Genomic DNA, 23725 nt, shown 5'->3' on the forward strand with positions numbered 1-23725 from the left:
TGTCCTTCTTCATCAATTTTTGATCTGTAACTTTTAGACGACCAATAAACGTCTGTGGGTGTGTCTTAATTATTCATGAGAGGTCTCGAATCTTTCACGAGGGTATAAAAACTGCTGATTTTCTTGTCTCCCGGCCACTTCAACAACATCTAGCTTAGTGTGTGGTAGTATAGCAGGGGGCGGGTAGCGCCTCTTCCTTCGGGCAGCAGCTCTTCAACAAGGTAATGGCCGTTTAACATCGTTTTTTTCCTTGATAGCTCAGCAGTTTAACCCGCAGGGCAGGTCCGAAACCTTTAATATGTAACCTATAACTTAAAACATGTAAATTTTTTTTTCATCTTTGTAAGACTTAATATATCTTTAAATGTAAATCGGGGATAGAGAGTGCTTTACCCTCTCGAGCTCCCTTTCATTTCTGAGTTGAGGCGCCACTTAGGTTTTAACAAGCTTTCATGTAGGAGTGCAAGTACACGCCTCCATTCATCTTGATATTTTTTGGGCCATTTAATTAATCTGTTCCTTTTCCACGAAGGCCCAGTAGATTGGGTACTAGATACCCCTGTTTCTTTGTAGGTGTGCCTTGAGGGCAGTTGATAGTAATGTTAGTTGTTGCCTTTGATAGGCTCGGAAAATTGAGAGCGAGTTAGCTTTTTCACTTGTGGTAAATGTGCCTCAGAGAGGCTTGAGATTTAAAGGTGCGAGCAAACGCTCCATTGTATTGAGGGAATTTCTGCCCTTTGGTAATATGTTGGTTGTGAGCTGAGAGCTCAGGAATTGTAAAAATTAGGGCTTGTGGCCCAGATTGTTAAAGTCTATCTAAATCTCGGCTTTCTTGGTCTTGTACCTGATTTGACTTGTTGTTATTTGTTAAAAATCCGAATTTTTTTATGTGAAAATTGTTAAGTTTTGAAAATATAACCTTTATTGAAATTTTAATTCATCTTTCGGCCTTGTAGTTAGACCCATTCCAGCCCGCACCTTCTTTCACCTCTGCTGATCCACCAAAACACGGTAACAAAAACAAAAGAACTTCATAGGTGGTAGACACTCTAAATCTTACAAACAAAAATCATAACAAAGCGCAGTGACGTACTAAATAAAATTATGTGTGATGTACAAATGTACTCATATATATATATATATATTTTAAAATGCTATTTGCTCTGGGCGTCGACCTCTAAGAGATCTTTTGCCCCTACTTGCACCATGTGACATAAACCTGCGTGTAATTGGAATGGAGGGAGTGTCGAGTGTGGAATGTGAGGAAAGGAACGCTAAGGACTACAAAAACACCCAGTCCCCAGGCCAGGAGTATTAATCATTTACAATTAAAGCCCCCTGACCCAGCCGGGAATCGAACCCGGGGCCGGAATACTCATGTATTAATAATGACTTACAATATTTATTAAGGGTCATCAAATTTTACTCTTGGGTTACCCTAAACCCACTATGTTCTTCTATTTAAGAGAAGAAAAGTATGAAATTATTGGGATATTCGTCATTCACGTAACCCAAATAATATCCTGTGTGAAGCTGAGGAGGGTTGCTACTGGGCACCATAAAACATAAGTAGAGTGAAACGTCTTTAAGCCGACCAGATGATGCATAACCAACGATCGGTCTTTTAGAGGGGTGGTCTTTTTAAAGGGAATATCGAACTATTAACTACAAACTTCTTCTTCTTCTTCTACTGATTTTCCCACACCTTGTGGGTTCGTGGATACGAACTGTGTAGCACAGATGGATCTGGCCCTATTTTACCGCCGGATGCCCTTCCTGTTGCCAACTCTATATGGAGGGATGTAATCACTATTGCGTGTTTCTGTGGTGGTTGGTAGTGTAGTGTGTTGTCTGAATATAAAGAGGAGAGTGTTGGGACAAACAAAACAACCAGTCCGCGAGCCAGAAGAATTATTCACACACGATTATAATCCCAGAGTCGGGCGGGAATCGAACCCTGAACCTTCTGAAGCGAAGGTCTCAACGCTGACTATTCAGCCAAAGAGTCAGACGAACTATTAATTGTAATAATTACTACTACTAATAATACATTATGCATCGCAATATTCCACAACCTGCTCGCAATACGACATTGTGCCGGGGAAATTTATCCAAACTTCCCTTACTTGCGAATAAATTAATTACACCTAGATTTGAAGCGAATTTGGGAGCTTTTCCTTGACTAAGCTGAAGTTCGACTGAACCACTCGCCAACTGCATTCCCCCTTCTTCGCATGACTTCCATCGTTTTTTCTTAATTTCTTTACTCGCAATTTCTTCATTTTTTAAAGTACTGATTGCAGTTTTGAATTTGATTTTTCTACACTTAAACTCGTTTGATATATCACATTGATATCTTCGTTTATCATTCTCCATCATTACAGGAAATCATTGTTCCAATGAAAGAACATTGATTTTGCTCCTATAGACACTCAACTTCAGTAACAATGAGAATCAAATATTTCAAGAATAAAGCGTATGAGTGTATAAGGGATGTACAATTCCGTACTGAACATTTTTTTTCAATTTTCTGGTTGTCCGCCTCTGTGGTGTAGTGGTTAGCGTGATTAGCTGCCACCCCCGGAGATCCGGGTTCGATTCCCGGCTCTGCCACGAAATTTGAAAAGTGGTACGAGGGCTGGAACGGGGTCCACTCAGCCTCGGGAGTTCAACTGAGTAGAGGTGGGTTCGATTCCCACCTCAGCCATCCTGGAAGTGGTTTTCCGTGGTTTCCCACTTCTCCTCCAGGCAAATGCCGGGATGGTACCTAACTTAAGGCCACGGCCGCTTCCTTCCCTATTCCTTGCCTATCCCTTCCAATCTTCCCATCCCCCTACAAGGCCCTTGTTCACCATAGCAGGTGAGGCCGCCTGGGCGAGGTACTGGTCATACTCCCCAGTTGTATACCCCGACCAAGAGTCTGAAGCTCCAGGACACTGCCCTTGAGGCGGTAGAGGTGGGATCCCTCGCTGAGTCCGAGGGAAAAGCCGAACCTGGAGGGTAAACAGATGATGATGATGAATTTTCTGGTTGTCCGAAAGGAGATTTAGTGCCAAATTTTACTAAAATCATGATCGTTCGTTGGGGAAAGGGATGGTCATCTTAAAAACTTGAAAATACTATGGCAGTAGGAGAATATTATTCCAACTGGAATCATCAACCTTCGTATCTATGAGTTTACAAAGTAACCCTTTGCCAGATATCTTTTATTCCTTGAAAGCTTTGGTTTCATGTGAATTTTTTTTTTTTTTTTTTTTTTTTGCTAGCGGCTTTACGTCGCACCGACACAGATAGGTCTTATGGCGACGATGGGATAGGAAAGGCCTAGGAGTTGGAAGGAAGCGGCCGTGGCCTTAATTAAGGTACAGCCCCAGCATTTGCCTGGTGTGAAAATGGGAAACCACGGAAAGGTTTCATGTGAAGACATGGGTCAAGCTGTCAGAAGGTTTTGCACGTAATGGCAGTGAGTGTTGTACTCTGTCAAGGTTATCTGCTACTTCTTGATTTGTGATATTCTACACTTCTTCTACAGTTAATATATTAACTCTGTGAAGCTAGAAAAATATGATTTGCTGCTGAATTTTTACGAACAGCATCTTATTTGACCATTGTTTCAAAACAGGAATGATATATTAATCAAAGAGTTTATGATTCCAATTGGAATCAATGGGTTTTTCTGGTGTGTGGTATTCTTACACATGTAGTGTTGTCAAATTCAATGACGTCCTTCTATCGTAAGAGTTTGAGAGTTGTGTTTTCTGTCCTGGACGTGTGTGCTGTCTTCTTTACAGGGGACATTGCGTCCGACTCGTTGGCTGAATGGTCAGCGTACTGGCCTACGGTTCAGAGGGTCCCGGGTTCTATTCCCGGCCGGGTCGGAGATTTTAATCTTCATTGGTTAATTCCAGTGGCCCGAGGGCTGGGTGATTGTGCTGTCCCCAACATCCCTGCAACTCCCACACAACACATAGCACTATCCTCCACCACTATAAAACGCAGTTACCTACACATGGCAGACGCCACCCACCCTCATCGGAGGATCTGCCTTACAAGGGCTGCACTCGGCTAAAAATAGCCACACAATTTTTTTTAAAAAAGTTGACATTGCAAGCAAAAGAACGTAAAAAGGTTATGTCACTCCTTGAGTTCTAGGCTTCTATAGCGTCTGCATTGATGACTGCTGGAAAAATCGAATAAAAGGAAAATGGGCATCATTCTTCAGATCGGGTACCTCCGCCTGCTCCGAAACGTCCATTAGTGGACTCATGTTTTGACCAGATTGGTCACTGGCCTGAATATTCGAAGCAAAAGAGCAGGTGTAAGCTGCTTATCAAGTCCTATTCAAGGTTCTGATGCTCAAAACGTTGCGTTGAACTCTGTCGTTCATAAAAGAAAGTTTTAAGGATTGCACATGAAAAAATTAACTTCTAGCATGTTGTCAATATGGACGAGAAGTGACAATACGCTTCATTTCTAAATTGTGTGTGCACAGGTGACATATCGAAATAATGTTGTACACTGCATATTGTATAACTGATATTCACAATTTAACATTTCCCCCACTCTTCATAACATACTATGGCACGCTATTACATATTTAGAACATTCTTTGCAGTCGCTTAAGTGCGGCCAGTATCCAGTAATCGGAAGATAGTGGGTTCGAACCCCACTGTCGGCAGCCCATTTTCACACCAGGCAAATGCTAGGCTGTACCTTAATTAAGGCCACGGCCGCTTCCTTCCCATTCCTAGGCCTTTCCTATCCCATCGTAGCCATAAGACATATCTGTGTCGGTGCGACGTAAAGCAAATAGCAAAAGAAGAAAAAAAAACTTCACCGAGTTCGATAGCTGCAGTGGCTAAAGTGCGGCCAGTATCCAGTAATCGGAAGATACTGGGTTCGAACCCCACTGTCGGCAGCCCTGAAGATGGTTTTCCGTGGTTTCCCATTTTCACATCAGGCGAATGCTGGGGCTGTACCTTAAGTAAGGCCACGGCCGCTTCCTTCCAAGTCCTAGCCCTTTCCTGTCCCATCGTCGCCATAAGACCTATCTGTGTCGGTGCGACGTAAAGCCAACAGCTAAAAAAAGGACATACTTCGACATTGCACGTAATACTATTTTCTAATATATTACATAATATTAGGTTTCATATTGCCTGTTATTTCAGAACTTTCGCATTCGTATTGCCCAATGATTCCAATTGGAATCACTTTTCCATTTTCCTTATTTTTTCAAAAAATGGAAGGATTTTGACACACAAACTTCATTCATACCTATTTGAAGGGGATTTTCAAGAAAAAAAAATGTTTTTCGTAGGGCAAATAAATTTGGGCTGGAGAGGGTTAGAAGTGGTTGCGAATAGGGGCGGTAGGCTTGAAGGGGTGGTCATCTGGGGAAGTTGCACTGTCCAATGTATCATGTACAGCTGTTATTCCTACATAGCAGGTACCTTCTTTTCAATTTGTTTTACGTCGCACCGATACAGATATGTCTGATGGCGACAATGGGGCAGAAAAAGACCAGGAGTGCGAAGGGAGCGGCCATGATCTTAATTAAGGTACAGCCCCAGCATTCGCCTGATGTGAAAATGGGAAACCACGGAAAACCATCTTCAGGGCTGCCGACAGTGGGGTTCGAACCCACTATCTCCCGAATTCAACCTAACAGTTGTGCGACCATAACCGCACGGCCAACTCACTCGGTAATAGGTATCGTATTCTCTTACCACTTCCCCACCACTTTGGTGGAGTCGAGGATGCGAACTGTGTTGCACTTTTCGAATTAAACTTGTTTTGCGTTCGGATGCCATTCCTATGAGGAGGAATGTGTTGGGACAAACACAAATACCCAGTCCCCGAATCAGTGAAATTAACCGAACGCGATTCAAATACCCGACATAGACGCGAATCGAACCCAGGGCCCTCTGAACCGAAATCCTCGAAGCTCAACAGTCACCCAAGAAGCCAAACACTTGTATCGCAGGAATAAATCTTTGTATTCTCCTTGGGGGAGATGCCACAGGTTATGTAGCCCATTGTGTTGCGGGTTGCATACGAAGCAGTTTACCTCGTAATTGAAGGGCAATGGGAGTTGCAAGAAGTGCTTGGATTCGTGTCTTGCGCGAACTCATTAATCAGTGCTCCCAACCGAGTAATTACAGTATTTAGTTATCTCACAGATCACTATCAAGGATAGTCTTGATTTAACCCTGCTGTTGCTGAACTTCGTTTACGGGGCTGAGTAAACTGCGTTCTGGGACATGAGAGGGAAGTGACATTATCACTGATATCTAAGTAAGGTGGCTCTTATTCGAATTCCACTCAATGCAGGCAGGAATTTTGAAAAGTAAAGTTACGTCCTGTGGTCCGGACTCCACGTAAAATATAAGCTACAGTAGGACCGCGATCCGGCACCCAGTAGTCCGACACACATCAGATCGATTCCCCCCGTAATTTTCTCGTACATCTCACATCTCATGGAATGAAGCTTCGCAGACCTTAAATACCTTTGTGAAATTCGCAGAGAGGAGCCAACAATCCGACGTTGCTGAAGTTACGATTTTTTTTTTTGTCAAAAAAGCTCAATCCAAGAAACCATTCCGACATGTTCCATGCCCTGGACATCATCAGGCGCCTACAGTAGGTCTATGAACAGCGATTCAGATTGAACTGTACCACATTCTTGGTATTTAACACATTTTATTTTATGAATTTTTTTCTTGGTTTTTCAATATCATGGGGATTTTCTGTTTATAATTTCCTTTAGGTCGCACCGACACAGATAGGTCTTATGGCGACGATGGGACAGGAAAGGCCTAGGTGTTGGAAGGAACAGGCCGTGGACTTAATTAAAGTAAGTGAAAATGGGAAACCACGGAAAACCATCTTCAGAGCTGCTGAAAGTGGGGTTCAAACCTACTATCTCCCTAATGCAAGCTCACAGTTGCGCGGCCCTAACCGCACAACCAACTCGTCCGGTCTTTTTTGTTTCATAATAGGCCTACAAACATTTATTTATATTGAGCAGTGCTAACACTTTGAGCCTTAAATAATTCAACAGTGCATGACAGCATTTGATTTAAAATTGTTTTATTTATACAGTTCAGTACTACATCCTTTTAATTTGTTAATGCTATAGGCTAATATTTTCTGTTGTGTTAAATAAATAATAATCATTCGTTTTTGTACGTTAAAACTGTAGTTTTTATTTATATCCCTTTGTTTAAATCGGGTTTTTAAAAATTACCTTGATAATCCGGCATTGGCAGATTCCCGAGCATGCTCGATAATCGCGGTCCCGCTGTAGTTTGCTCTATTTACGTCCAACTCTTTGGCTGAATGGTCAGCTGAATGACTTCTGAAATTTCTTCTTTATTTCTTTCTTAATCCGTTTACCCTCTAGGGTTGGTTTTTACCTCGGACTCCGCAAAGGATCCCACCTCTGTCGCCTCAAGGGCAGAGTCCTGGAGCGTGAGACTTTGTGTCGTGGGGATACAACTGGGGAGGAGAAGCAGTATCTAGCCCAGGCGGCCTCACCTGCAATGCTGAACAGGGGCCTTGTGGGTGGATGGGAAGGTCGGAAGGGAAAGACAAGGAAGAGGGAAGGAAGCAGCCGTGGCCTTAAGTTAGGTATCATCCCTGCATTTTCCTGGAGAAGTGGAAAACCACGGAAAACCACTTCGAGGATGGCTAAGGTGGGAATCGAAACCCCTCTATTCAGTTGACCTCCCGAGGCTGAATCGACCCTGTTTTTCAAATTCCGTGGCAGAGTTGGGAATAGAACCTGAGCTTCCGGGGGTGGCAGTTAATCACACGAACCACTACACTACAGTGGCGGCACTTGCTGAAATTTATTTCGACAAAAGCACTCATTGCATAGAATGATAAAATATTGGCGGTTTCGAGGTTACAACGTATTCCGTATTGTACGGGATGTCCCGTAAGTGAAGCCAGAAAAGCAGTTGCCGTATTATATTCATACATTACGAAAAAATTCCGTGTTCATGGACTAGTAAAAACCAAACATTTTACTTCCTTTTCCCATTGTAGTCTTTGAAATCGTACGAATGTCTTGTTGTACGTAGAAAAGAAAAGAAAATAAGTAGAATAATATATACTTCAACATCCAGCAGGTTATGTTACCAAACACGGACCGACATTCATATTTCCTTGTGTGTGTGTGTTTGTTTGTGACCGGACAACTCAGAAGAAAAATTATACGTTAGAACCAAAGTGAAAAAATGTAATGAAATTACATTAAACTATTAAAATTGAAAATGAACTTGAATTTTGGGATCGAGCGAGTTGACTGCACGGTTAGGGTCGCTTAGCTGTAAGCTTGTATTAGGGAGATGATGAGTTCGAATAACACTGGTCGGCAGCCATGAAGATTTTTTTTCCCCGTGGTTTCACACTTTCACACCAGGGAAATGCTGCGGCTGTACCTTAATTAATGCCAGAGTCACTTCCTTCCCGCTCCTACCCCTTTCCTATTCCCTCGTCACCATAAAACCTTTCTGTGTCGGTGTGATGTAAAGCAAATTGTGGAAAAAAATGAATTCTTGTACTGTAAGAATGATTAGGCCTATACTGTAACTGAGTCACTTTGACAATAATAATAATAATAATAATAATAATAATAATAATAATAATAATAATAATAATTGTACCGGGAGGTACACCCCTACGCCGCACTTTTAAATCTTGCGCCAATAAAACCTCCTCTACAGGAGGAACTCTGAACGTAAAACTGGACCAACTTGGTAAATTTTCTCAGATGTCACTACCGTAATTTTTTTATGGTGAATCTTTCCTGAACTGTGTGAAATTCTACTTGTTTTTGTTTTCCATTCATCAAAAAGTTTGGACATTCTCTCATAGAGGTCACTGCAGAAACTATGATCATGCACCCTGGTGCGAAGTGAAAGAACCTTTCAGAAGAAATTTTGTTTTCATAAGTTTTTCCTTTACTAAATTTCGTTCATTCATTTTTGAGTTGGCAATATTTATCCTGCCTTTCCGCCTGTTTTGATTTTAACCAATCAAGAATTTCTATAGCCTAATTAATTTCCTACCAATCACAGGTTTCTTCTTCGATTTTGATGTGTAACTTTAAGCGACCCAATAAACGTGAGAGGGTGTGGCTGTTTTATTCATGAAAGGTCTCGAACTTTCCCCAAGGGTTTATAAACTGCTGATTTTCGCGTCTCTTAGCCACTTGATCAACATCTAACTTAGCGTGTGGACGTGTAGCAGGAGACGGGAGGTGCCTCTTTCATCAGACAGCAGGTCTTCAGTAAGGTAATGGCCGTTTAACATCTTTATTTCTTGCTAGCTCAGCAGTTTAACCCGCGGGAAAGGTCCGAAAACTTTACAATGTAACCTATGTTTCCAACATGTAATTTTCTGCCGTTTGATGTAAAAACTTCATAAAATCTGTAGGTGTAATTCGGGGATAGAGAGTGATTTACCCTCTCGAGCTCCCCTTCATTTTGGTTTGAGGTGACTACGTTTTGGTAACTGGTTCTCTTCCTTAATGTTTTAAATTTCTTTCTTAGACGAGTCACCTCCATAGTTTGGGAATAGCCCCTGTTTCATCGGCCTAGTGCCTGTTAGGTTTCAAGAAGCTGCATAGAGGAGTGCAAGTATTCGCCTCCTTTAATTTTGTGCTTGGGCCATTTATTTAACTGTTATTTCTTTTACACGAAGGCCCTGTAGGTTGGGTACGAGATATCCCTGTTCCATTTTCGTAAATTGTGCCTCGATGGCAAGTTATTGTAAGGTCTGGTATTGCCTTGAATAGACTTGAAAAACTGAGAGCGTGTCAGCTCTTTTCTAGTATTGTAAAAGTGACCCTAGGAGGCTTGACATTGTAAATTACGGAGCTGGTGCTCCATGTTTTAGGGGATTACTGCCCTTTGAACAAATCATTGTTTGGTAATGCTGAGCTAGAAGCTCAAACTTGTGAAACTAGAGGCTTGTAGCCCAAAAGTGTTATAATTCTGAAATCTTGGATCCTTCCTAGTCTTGTTTCTTCACCTAATCAAAGGTTGTTAGATTTTGTTGTTATTAATTGTTAAAACTCAGAAAATATAACCTTTGTTAAATTTTTAAAGTAACTTTGATTTGGTAGTTAGACCCATTCACCCCGGAACCTTCTTTCACCTCTGCTGATCCACCAAACCACGGTAATAATAATAATAATAATAATAATAATAATAATAATAATAATAATAATAATAATAATAATAATAATAATAATAATAATAGCTTTTTACCCCACTAACTACTTTTACGGGTTACGCAGACGCCAAGAAGCCGGAATTTAGTCTCCCAGGAGTTCTTTTACGTGACAGTAAAGCTACCCACACGTGACTGACGTATTTAAGCACCTTTAACTACCACCGGACTGAGCCAGGATCGAACCTGCCAAGTTGGGGTCAGAAGGCTAGTGCCTCAACCGTCTGAGCCACTTAGCTGGGCTGTGTCTATTTGTCAACTGCAGTGTTTGTAAATATACAGAGACGAAATGATTATCCTCCATGCATGACAAAACAGAGAGACTGTGTGTTTGTAGAAAATGCGATTTTTCTTCGTCTTCCTCTTCTTCTTCTTCTGCTCTTCAACCGTAAGGTTGGTAGGTAACATGCATGTCTTCCGAGCTTTTCCATTCTTTGGTCTATAAATTGCATTGTACTCCTGGTCTTCCTTTGCTCCTTCTATCTTCCAGCTTCCCTTCAAACAAAATTGTACAGTAGTCAGAATGACGAGACAATGAGCAAAAGAAGCAATTTCTTCTCCTGTTTGATGTTTTAACGAAGGTACATGTCTCTTTAGAAAACGTTCTCTTTTGGGACTCTATCCGTTCAAGGTTTTCTTAGGAGTCAACGCCAGCACCATATTTCAAATGCCCTGAGTTTCAATACTTCCGCTTTTCACAGGTGTAGGTCTTTGTTTCTGAACCATAGCTTACAATACTCCACACAGAATGTTTCACGAAGTGTTAAAGTACCGCCACGCTAATGGTCTTACATGTTAGTAGACAGTTCTTTTTTGAGAGACCTTCGTTAGTCTGTGCAATCGAAGCGTTTACTTCCATCAGCGCATGGAAAAATGGTATGCGAGATACACCCTGCTCTATCATGTAGAGACATTTAAGAAGTTGGAAGCTTTCAAAATGCGGCTACACAGAAACATGTTAAAAATCTTCTAGGTTCAACAAGCAAGAAACAGGTTTCAAAACGCGCTGGCTTTAAAAGAGAACTACCGCTTGTTATGCGGAACAGAAATGTAGCCTACCTAGGACATGCACTTCGAGGTGAAGTCTGTAAACTTCTATAGCTCATTTTGTTCGACCGAGTGATTTGGCCGTGCAGTTAAGGGCGTGCAGCTGTGACCTTGCATTCGGAAGATAGTGGGTTCGAACCCCACTCTCGGCAGCCCTGAATATGGTTTTCCGTGGTTTCCCCACTTTCACACCAGGCAAATGCTGGGACTGTACCTTAATTAAGGCCACGGCAGCTTCTTTCCATCTCCTAGGCATTTCCTATCCCATGTTCGACTTAATACTTATCTGTGTCCCTGCGACGTAAATCAACTTGTAAAAACATAAATAAACCATAATATTGTTGGGAAAAATCGAAGGACAAATAGGAAGGGGAAGAAGATGAACTTCTTGCCTTAGCTAGCAATCTGCAAGCCTTCGGGATGAACAGCGGTCGTTTAGTAGGCCAAGGCCCACCAGGCCTCTAGCACCATTGACGAGGTTACTGCCTGCGTTACTGATTATTATTATTATTATTATTATTATTATTATTATTATTATTATTATTATTATTATTATTATTATTATTATTGTTGTTATTGTCGTGTAGAACCTGTTGGATCGCGCAGTGCTTTTATGATTCACCTTTCTGATCTTCCACATGGCTTTCATTTTTTCTCCGTGGGCTCTCTTCGTTTCTCCAGTTCACTTGGTTCCTGTTCTCCTTGGAAATTCATTCTCTGGCTGGACTATCCATCTGTTTAATTTTTTTACGAAACAGGTTTCTGTCTGAAATTTCTGATATACCTATCAGGGCTTTCTCTAGGTCGTTTTTGTTTTTTCGATCCACAGCGGGTCATGATCTTGTTGCTGGGAGTCCTTGAACGTGTCCATAAAATTTCAATCTTCGTTTATTCTAACATCTGCGTTAATGATTATTATTCAGCAGTTACAAGTTATCTTCACTGTCATTCACACATTCCGTCATTACCACTTCCTTGTAAGACTGGTATGCAGACCACTGAACAACTGCATTGTGTTGCGGAGGATCTAGAACCATTAGCTTGTTGACCGCTAATATCCGGGGGACTGGGCATGGCAATGACACATAGCAGAAGAAGAAGAAGAAGAAGAAGAAGAAGAAGAAGAAGAAGGGTAAACAATAACACTGTTCAGTCCCTTGTTACAAAAGTGAACGTTTCCACCAACATGTGAAGGTCATGTACGAGCTGGGAAAGGAAGAGCCTCTTAGTACAAAACAGAGGTGCAATCCCTTTGCATATTATAACATTGGAAAATAAATACAGAGTCTAACGATAGGCTTCAAGTCTTGCTTTACTTTTTTTCGATGTGATTAATCTTCTAGACACTCTTCTCCCACCCATTAGCGTCATAAAGCTCCCATCTCCCATCTGTCACGTTAATTATCTTTACTTCCTAATTACGGCCTCTGCACAGCCATTTTATCAGCTTATGTTCACCATCGATTATTTTTATTAATCTTATTACACTGGCAACAAAATTATCCGTTCTTCGCACGGATGGTTCTTTTAATAGCAGCTTCGCTTATCATTTATATATAAGAAAAATGACATAATGTACGTTGGTTTTGGGACGCCCAGAGAAAGAAAACGAGAAGATCTATGATTTCCTTCGTTGAAGTTTTCTTTTACTTCACTTTCTCTCTGTGTGCTGTTGTGATTTGAAGTTGTATAAATTAGTATCAGGAGACCAACAGAGTACCTATGACGCACCGAATCAGCTTACTACAGTCGTAATATTAAAATATGGATTTTGACAGTTCTTAGAGGTAGGTCCGTTTACTGTCTGCCTGGACGGGGAGAAATGAGTAGGGTTGCCATGGAAACGTTGGCGGACCCACACGGTTGCCCTGGAGATAAGCCCGCTGGCCGGCTTGTGTTGCTTGGTGTTGCCAAACCTCTCCCTCTCTCTTCTGAGTTACGTACAACAGAACACAGTAGTCAGAACGAAAGTACAGGTGAGTCGGAAGCGAAGGGAAGGAGAAAGGATTGCAGTAATGTAGCAGCACCATGGAATGGCACGTTAAATGCTCCTCCCTCCAGCCCTATCTGTCAAAACGCTTCTTTTAATGTCACGTGTATAGCTCCTAGTAAGTACAGTAGCCAGAAGTATACCAAACTTTCATAACGCTGTGGACCGTAGTTACCGGTAAGAGGGAGACGTACTGAGGCTGTATAAGGGAAAATGACGTTAGAGGAGAATTGTTCGTAACAATATAACGTGAGCTCGGGATTTTATCGACACATTGCGAGTGTATTTATCTCGAGATAATCTGGAGCTCGAGAGTATTTATTTGGATTGTTTAGCGAATAACTACGGAATTCTGTGAGTTGTGATGATAAAGGTGCATAAATATAAAACAAATCCAGTTTATAACCTATACAGAAAACAATATGTTCATAAAATAAATATAATCCACTGTAACGGTTCAAATCCCGTTACAAGATGATATCTGTATTTTTATTATTCTATGATTTTATCAGTATTTTATTATTATTATTATTATTATTATTATTATTATTATTATTATTATTATTATGTCAGTATTATTATTATGTTATCTGTGATATTGTTACTATTATTGTGATTATCAGTCTTATTTAATTCAATTTTGCAATGCCTGTTGCTTGCAAGATTGTACTTAGATGTATACATATATACGTATGTGTAGATTATCATTAAATACCTGTACAGTGAGAGTTTCGATGTATCAGATGTGGAAGTGACGTTGTTATATTGCTATACCACTGGGGATTCTGCCAAGTCATCGCCACTCCATGGCTACGTCATCGTATTTATTTAGATATGCGCTCAGAGAGTCGGCCGCCTCGGGCTATTTCACAACTGTATGTAATATTTGCCGCGTTGTGGGAGTATGTCATTGTTATTTCTGGAGATTACGTAGCTGTGTCAACCAACGTCTATATAAGGTGGGTGCATATTGTAGCGTTAGTCATTAGTTATACGGATGCAGTACAGTGAAGAAGTCTACTAGATCAAGAGGCCTTAGTTGGTCAGTCAACGAGTGTGAACGAGAGATGGTGAAGACTCAGTGAGCCATTAATTATTGGTCATTGAGAGAGTGAGACCAAAAGGTTGGTCGCTCACTCAGTTGAAGACACGGACGCAAGGGCTTACCATGGAGTCAGAGAGGGCAACCCTGGACCTGCCAAGAGGTAATACCATATTGACTTACAAAGAAGTCAGATGATATGGAGAAGAAGCAGTCACAAGGATGTATCACCAAGTTAGGCGTGACACATCTACAGTAAACACCAGATCAAAGGAATACGTCGTAATTACACTAAAAGTGTTGAAGGTACAGTCATGTGAATCAGTGAGGGAAATATTTCGTATAAATTGTTAAATGTCCGGTCAAGAAGAATTCAAATTCATGCCTAGTTTCTTTCAGTTGCAATATCATAATTTCATATTCTCATCTGTTTTATCGCAACAAGACTCACTATTTTTTGATATATTATTTAAAGAAATATATATATATATATTGTTCTATCAAACGAATTCATGGTTTTATTTCAATGAAAGTAAAATATCTTAACCTCAAAATTAATGGGGAAACCGAACGCCAATCTCCTTTTCCCAGAACTTATATGGTATGTTGTCAAAAGTAAGCTTATTACCCCACACCCTAGAGATAGTCAAGAGTCTCATTCTATTATTGCTGCACTGAGTGGCAGCTGGCGCCCTTCAAATAACGTATGTGTAAGTAAGCAGGTAACAAGTAAGTGTGAGTACAAGGTCCGACGAGTGTGTATTTTATTTAATGAATGTAAATATTCAGATTTTTCAAGTTAAATGCAGATTTATAATATTTGTAAAAATAGTCAGACAGTTAGGAAAGTTTACACCACGTGACGGCTCAAATGATCAGCCTCCTAGTAAGTTCATATGAACATATTTAATTACTTTCTTTTCTGACGTTTAGACACAAGCTGGATTTGAATTATGACTCAAAATTCGAATTGTCAAACATCAAGTGGACTTTCTCATTTTACTGGAGAAAAGAAAATCCATTGCATGGTATTTCAGGTCAAAGAGTACAAATGGTATCTAACAATCGCCAAAAGCACAGAGTCCGTTATGGTTTGGATGATAATGTCCGGGAATGTTTAAATTCTTAGAAAGTTCTGCGTCTCCTTAAGAATTGTCTCTCTAGCGCTAACCATAAGCCTAATGACTTTCCATTCTCTAATCCCATTTCTGCTTCGGAGATCCTCAGTGCATGGTTCATATATGGCTTGTTCTTCGTACACTAATCGAGGCTGCTATATATTTTTCTCGAAATTCATAGTGGGATCAATTACTATTCTTGAATCTTTTGCCCGATCAGTGACAACAATATCAGCTCGTTTTGTGGATCCATTTCAGGAAAGACATTCAATTTCTTCATAGACCTCCAAGTGTTGTTAAATGGAGACCTCCAGCAGTCAACGCGCGAACTGTATTGTGCAAATTGATACTCAATAGTTCTACCTTACCACAGAATGAAATGAAATGCCGCGTGGTGTTCGGAGAAGCCTTGTGACTCCCGTAGGCGACCTGCGCGTCGTAATGAGAATGAAATGGTGATGAAGACAGCACATACACCCAGTCCGTGTGCCAGGAGAATTAACCAATTATGGTTAAAATTCCCGAACGCGCCTGGAACCGAACCCGGGACCCCTGTGACCAACGACCTGAACGCTAACCATTTAGCCATAGAGTCGGACACCACAGAACCCTAACTCATCAGGTAAGTTTTGAACTCGCATCTTCTGCAACGTTTTTTACTTTTACATTTAAATTCTTTGGGACCCAATCTCGGCTGTCGGCTTCATCTCAATAACGTTAATTAAGGTACAGCCCCAGGACTTGCCTGGTGCGAAAATGGGAAACCACGGGAAACAATCTTCAGATATACCGTCGCTGGGATTTGAACCCACTATCTCCCGAATGCAAGCTCACAGCTGCGCGACCCTAATTGCACGACCATTTCGCTTTACGTAAATGTCTTACCGAAGACAACTGAAGCATATTAGAGCAAAGGAGATATAAAGATGTTTCTGAGGGAGGTAGTGGGTAATAATACGGAAACGATAATTCTGTGGTGATACACAGCTGTTGATTTGATGAAGTTCGTGGAATTCTTATATTAGACTGATCATTGGAGCCAATTAGTCATCATTATCAGTGATACACTAGTATTCGTAATGATGTGTTTGTTGTGGATCAGTATTTCCACTTGTTTAAAACCAGTCTTGGAAATTTGTACAATCTTGATCAGGGCTTTGTTATGAAAACGTTGTCTTGTAAAAATTAGTTTATCCACAGACAATGATTACGTGAGGTCGTCCATCTCGTCACTAGTGATTAAAAAATGATTCGTTATTGAAGGCGACCGCGATTTAGTGTGATGCTGGACTTCATTTACGAGGCCAAGGGCATTGCATCTGTAAGGAAAATCTTTTCCTAGTATTCGTCGCAACTAGGTGCAGAGTTTGCTTTTTTAAAGTGGTAGCAGAAACTTCTGCCGATCGACGGTATCACTGAAGGTGACACTGAAGAGTTTCATGTCCATCCGCCGATCTGGCTAGCGTTTCTTGGGTTGGCCTCCTTCTGGGCTGAAGCTGAACGTCTTTCTGGCCACAGACTGCTCATAACGTGTGTATACCAACGTATACGAGCCTCTCCCGTTTTCTCTTGTATGAGCACCACTCCAAGAACAGCCCAGTTTCGTGAGAAGCAGCATCTACAGGAGGATGCGCATTTCCATGACATGCAAATGTTATCTCTTGTTAGTCGGCGACCAGCCAATATTTGGATACATGAAAGGGACTGGGTGCTTCGTCGACATCCTTGTAGAACGTGGATTTCAGATGGGTGAGTATTCTGCGGTTACAGATGACCCAGTGACCTGCCAGTACTTCAGCCAGGCAAATCATGACTTTTTGCCCACGTACAATTTCTCCGCTACAAAGAAAAGCATAGAATCATGGATATGTGTTTGGGCTTAAAAGACGAGAGAGCGAGTAAATATTCTTGCGTTGTCTGTCCACTATCACATCTACCACCGCACCCTTGCCATGTGAGCTACTGCGAGGCTTGACATGCAGTGCGCAATTCCCAGCCTAGACAATACTTGCTCCTGGTCTGTGTGTGCATCTCCTGTTGTAACATACGTGTGCTTCGTATCTACGCTCGTTTTAGGGGTCATTTCAGGTAACCACAATGAATTCAGAACGGAGCTCGTAATTCCTGCAGTTTTCTATCCAGTATCCACACATCTCGTTATATTACCCCGGTTTAGGGAGAAGGAGCAATCTATTTCAGAACTGTAATAAAACGGCGGGATGCATAAAACTAGACCACAAGGTGCTGGTGGACCACCCGGTTTATCATTTCTACCCATCTTTGCAAGAAACATTATTCCAAACAATATACACAGTTCATAAAAATTAGGGGAACATGTTTTTGAACGTATGCCATGTTTCATAAAACAATACCTCACACCCAGGTATCTCTCTTTCTTATCATTAATCCCGACTTGCAGGGTCTGCTGCTTTGCTACATCTCATCCATTTCTGTCTGTCGTTGACATCTTCTGGTGTTAAGCCAACACTGTGCATGTCTGCCCTGATGTTGTCAGTCCATCTCTTTGCCGGTCTTCCTCGTGGTCTTGTTCCCTCTGGGTTGATGTGGAGCGCTGTTTTGGCAACTGAGTCGTCCTGTTTTCTCATGACGTGGCCGTACCAGCGGAGACGGGCTTCCCTCACTTTGTCTATGATGGGCGCGACACCAAACCTTTGCCGGACGTCCGTGTTCCTTATGTGGTCACATCGGGTCAGCCCCATGGACCATCGAAGCATCTTCATCTCCATGGTTGTCAACATTTGCTCCTGTTGTTTCGTCATGGGGCGACATTCAGTCCCATAGATCGCTGCTGGCCGTACCACACTCTTATAAACTTTTGCCTTTAGATATTGAGGCATCTTTTTATCACAGAGGACTCCAGTGACTTGTCTCCACTTGAGCCAAGCTGCATTTACCCTTATCCGAGTCTTAGGAGTGGTGTCACAGTTTGAGGTGACGACGGATCCCAAGTACTTAAATTGCATTGTCTTCTGCAGGTCTTCTTCACTGATACTTATGGTACCTCTGGTTTGGGAGCCACATTCCAGGTATTCTGTCTTCTGGATATTAAGGTGCAGTCCATCTTCAGCCAGTCTGTCCTTCCACGTTTGAACCTGATGCTGGAGTTCAGGACGGGTTTCTTGTGCAAGTACCACATCATCGGCATAAAGAAGGGTCCAGGGATGTGAAGTCTGTATGTCAGCTGTTGCCGTATCCATGCAGAGGATGAATAGCAATGGTGAAAGGGAAGAACCTTGATGAACACCCACAGTGATATCGAAAGGCGGAGAGATTCCAGCACGACTCCGGACGACACTAGTGGAATTGCGATACAGAAGTTGCACCCAGCTTACATACTCTTCAGGACCGTTGACGTACTGTACACAAAAGAACATCAATGGATTCGCGTTCATTTTCAGAACACAAACGGAGATGTCCAATTACGGATGAAAACATACCTCACACCCAGGTATATTACCAACTAAACCTTTATTCTTTACCGTTGACGTACTGTACACAAAAGGACATCAATGGATTCGCGTTCATTTTCAGAACACAAACGGAGATGTCCAATTACGGATGAAAACCAAGTGATAACAGTACTCCACTGTGGATTTTTATCACAGTTGGAGAGCTTCGGTATGGTGTATGTCCTCCACGAGCAATTATCACAGCTTGGCACCTACGTGGCATGCTCCGTATAAGTTGACGAAGGGACGAAGGTCACGTTGCGGTATAAGGTCCCATTCTCCTATGAGAGCCTGTTCGAGGTCTTGGAGAGTCTGTGGTGGAACAGGACGCCTACGAACACTTCTGTAAAGCCTGTCCCACACATGCTCTATGGGATTAAGGTCGGGACTCACTAATGGTCATTCCATCTCTTGAATGTCCAGTTCTCGCAAGAGAGCTCCGGTGTTGCGCGCTACATGAGACCTGGCATTGTTGTGCATGAGTACGAATTCAGGGCCAACACCATATGCAATGACCAACACATGCTGTAGCAGTATTTGCTCGATGTACCCCGCAGCGGTAAGATTATCACGGACAACGACAAGATCCGTACGGCCACCAAAACCAATGTCATCCCACACCACCACAGAACCTTGTCCGAATCGGTCGCCTTCCTGGACAATATTTGGCATATATTGCTCACCACGGCGTATCCATACACGTCGACGTCCATCACGATGTGGACTCGTCCGTGTACAAGAGAGGTCTCCATTGGTGAAGTTGCCAGTTGACATGGGTAGGTCAAACAGAAGGCGAGCTGCGCGATGTTGCTGCGTTAAACGGGGCACTCGAACAGGACGTCTGGGTCGTAAGGATACTTCTCTTAACCTGTTCCTTACTGTCAGGTCAGACACCGTGACTCCAGTGACCCTACTGAGGTCTTGTTGCAGTTCTCTGGCAGTTGTTGAATGACGCCGCAACGCACAGATGGTGAGATATCGATCATCCTGTGGGGTTGTCATGCGTCCACGACCTTATCCAACCCTCCTTGTGAATTGGCCTGTCTCATTGTAGCGATTCCATAAGCGTTGAATAACTGACGGAAAGACAATGAGCAACACGACGAAAAGTCCATCCTTCCTGGATCAAAGTGACGGCCGTTGCGACTTGAACCTCGTTAAGATGTCTCATGGGATGTGCTGGTTTACGTACAAGCGCTCAAATGACCGGAGTAGTCTGTGTACCTCACATCAACACACGGACGCACCGCTATTCACTTTGTTTTGAGGGGTCACCTGACAGTTTAATGCGTGGCTACGCCTACAGATGGAGTATAACTTCGATTTGGCATACCCTGAGTAGCTAAGGTCTCAAGGTATGCTGTACGACCATTGGAACCCCATCTACGAAATTAACGTTCACATACCAGACGTTACAAAACATGTTCCCCTAATTTTTTTGAACTGTGTATAATTTACTGAAATGGAACCTTTCACTTTGATACGATCTTACCTTTATACTATCGCTATAAACATAAATGAAAATGAAAACCTACAACCTGTTTTCCAGTCTTTGACCGCGCCAGGGATGTAATGAATGAACCATAGCCTATATAGGCTATTGGTACGATGGGGTCGCCACTCCCAAAGTGATATGTTAATGACTGATAGATGCTATGAAATGAGAATGGAGAGTGTTGCTGGAATGAAAGATGACAGGGAAAACGGGAGTACCCGGAGAAAAACCTGTCCCGCCTCCGCTTTGTCCAGCACAAATCTCACATGGAGTGACCGGGATTTGAACCACTGTATCCAGCGGTGAGAGGCCGACGCGTTGCCGTCTGAGCCACGGAGGCTCCACCGTTATGAACATAAGTATCACCGTATTGTCTTATTTTTATTACAATTTATTAGTATACCTCAGATTTTTACGTGGTAATAGGTTAGAATGCAAAGTAATTTGGTTTGTAGGAAGTGTCACGCAACCCGTTGTACCATAGTGTAGGAAGAGTAGAATAAATTCAAGGAGTTCATATGAGGACATCATGCATTTAGTGGAATAATGTCAACACGTCATACATTTACTACTTTGGTTTATTATGCTGGTATTTACAAGAAATGTTTACACCTGAGGCAATTGTGTGAGTACAGCGAAATCACACTGGTCCTACTGGGGCATTTATATGTAACTGATGTACTTCACATGTTCATATTTCAGGCAATGGTATGGAAACACTGAAAGCACTCTGGACATAGTGGTACATTATATTTTCCACAAATATCTGGGTGCCATTGTCACTGAACAACTTGATCCCGAGAAAGAAGTGAAACAGAGGATAGCAATAGCACGAAAAATATTTACAAAAATGAAATCTTTCTTTTGCAATGACTACTTAAATTTAAAACTTAGACAGAGGATGGTCAAGTGCTATATATGGTCAGCCTTGCTATATGGTGTGGAAACATGGACTCTCAAGAACATATCAGTGAAACGCTTGGAAGCCTTTGAAATGTGGATCCACCGTAGGATGCTCAGGATTTCGTGGGTTGCACGACTAACGAACCAAGAAGTACTCAGAAGGGCAAGAGCAAGTCGGGAACTCGTTCAAACAATAAAACTCCGGAAGATCTCTTACCTTGGCCACATCCTTAGAAATGACCGTTACCTCATCTTACAGCGGATAGTACAAGGCAAAATACAGGGTCGAAGAGGTGTCGGGAGGAGGCGAACATCATGGCTTTGAAACATCAAAGAATGGACTGGAATTCACAGTGTTGAAAGACTTTTCCACCTAGCTAGAGATCGTTCTGCATTCGCCACAGTGATCGCCAACGTCAGGGGGACCTGATACGGTACTATGAAGAAGAAGACACAGGGTTTTACTTGCGCAGTATTTGTCACGGCGTCTATTAGCATTTCTACCTCTGTTTTCTGCGGATAGTGTTCTACACCATCCTCTTTTCAGCAGGCACAGTCTGTGCAGCTTGTTTCTTGAGTGGTGGTGATGGGCCATTTTTGCTTGGCCGTCCCCTCTTCCTTGGTGCTTCTTCTGCCTTACCACTGAAGGTAAGTCCTGTTGCCACTCGACTCTTGAACTCGAGCAGGTCCATAGGGGTCTTATAGTCCATTTACCATAGCAACCAAGCATTTACTACTGTGACATTTAGCACATGGTAAAAAAATCCTCATGTACCATCTGCAGTTCCTTATATCATACCTGTAAAAGCCACCACGGAGTCCATGAGATCAACACCACCCATATGGCCGTTATGTATTTATATACCCTTCGTTCTGTCAATTTCAATGAATTTCTTCTCCTTTCTATACCATCCTCTGGCCTTTCCAACTGGTTCTAAGCCTGCATATGAAGAAATGATATGAACTGCCGAATTATCAATCCTCCGAATTACTGTGATGCCATCTGTTCATGTTGTAACTGATGAGCTTCCTCGACCCTCCTTCCTTAGGTTCTTGACATCTTTCAGTTTTTAGTAGTATCCTTCAGCCTATTTTCTCTGAAGGGCCCTACAAACCAGGTATCAAGTTCTTTCAGTTTCAGCACAAAGGGTAAGTTAAATGCTGCTATCTGGTGGGAATGTTGTAAACTACTATAATCTTGTCCTACAAACATCACTCGCTCATCTGATGACATTACAAACCATTTGGACAATCCTGGAAAATAAATATTGGATGAAGCAGTTGAGAATACAAGCTAACCTCAAAAATAACACATGGTAGTTTGATGCATGATGTCCTCATATGTGGACGCCCGTATTATACCAATATTGTGTAAAGACTACAAACCAGAATAAGCTGAATTATAGTGGTAATGATAGTAGAATGTACAAAATGAAGAACTACATACTTACCTTGGGCATTTTCAAGACAGGAACAGCCCAAAACAATAGTAAAATATGATGACTTCTCACAAAATGGCGAACCATGAATATCATGTTTTCAATGATGCCAATTGAATGCTGCCACCCGCTGGTTCTTTTAGAAACTGATGTTTTCCACTCTTACTAACCTAGAATAATCTTTTAATAACTTTACCTCCGTCTTTGGATACTCCAGGGAATAAATAATGCCTAAAAATTCGGATGTCCACATATGAGGACACCATGCATGAGAGGGCTAACATCTATGCAAATCTCATAGCATAACCGTTGTACAGTGTAGGGTATACTTGTTACTGGCTTAAGTAAGTTTGCATTCTAACCTATCAGTACCTAATAATCCGGACTCTATTTATTAGGGTTATATTAAATGTATAAAAACTTGTAAATGGTAAAATTCAACATTTTACTAAACTTACATTATTTCCTATATTACTATTTTACATTTTATAAAATATGAATTATAAATTTTGAATTGCTTTTCACCGTTATTGGCAATTTCAGTCTATGAACTGATGACCGAACAACAAAAACAACAACATCAACAACAACAACAACAACAAGGCACAGTAAAATCGTTTAGTTTAACGGAAAGTGTTTGGTAGGGGCTTAAAAATTTAGTTTGGCAGCCCTCTGTTTGTACAACACAGCTGCTGTCTACTCACCGCCACGACGTAGGCTAGTCCGCTGAAGGTCATCCTGGCGACGGACTCTTTCCGGCGGCCTGGAGGCTCAGCCCAGCGCGGGGTGGCCAATTGTCCGTCGTCCGTCGTGTCGCGGCCCGCGGGAAGAACGCCCGGGGGCTAAAACAGACAACAAGATATTTAGTAACCAGAAATCCTATAAAACACATGTTTCATGAGGAACGAGTATCCACACATCTCGATTTTGAAGGAGAATTTATTTACTTCTTTTCCTACTGCATGTTCACATACTCTGGTGG

At 41.9% G+C, this 23725-nt stretch overlaps 1 protein-coding gene across 3 annotated transcripts in view; it reads right to left on the reverse strand.

Moving 5' to 3' along the window:
• rho-5 (rhomboid-5) overlaps positions 1–23725 on the reverse strand; it is a 144997-nt gene that overhangs the window by 109191 nt on the left and 12081 nt on the right. For all 3 annotated transcript variants that reach the window (XM_068228441.1, XM_068228440.1, XM_068228439.1), the window contains exon 4: positions 23448–23585. In XM_068228441.1, coding sequence (XP_068084542.1) covers positions 23448–23585 — 138 coding nt within the window. The remainder of the gene's footprint in view (positions 1–23447; positions 23586–23725) is intronic.

Source organism: Anabrus simplex, chromosome 6 (genome assembly GCF_040414725.1).
Source record: "Anabrus simplex isolate iqAnaSimp1 chromosome 6, ASM4041472v1, whole genome shotgun sequence".
Taxonomy (NCBI): Eukaryota; Metazoa; Arthropoda; class Insecta; order Orthoptera; family Tettigoniidae; genus Anabrus; species Anabrus simplex.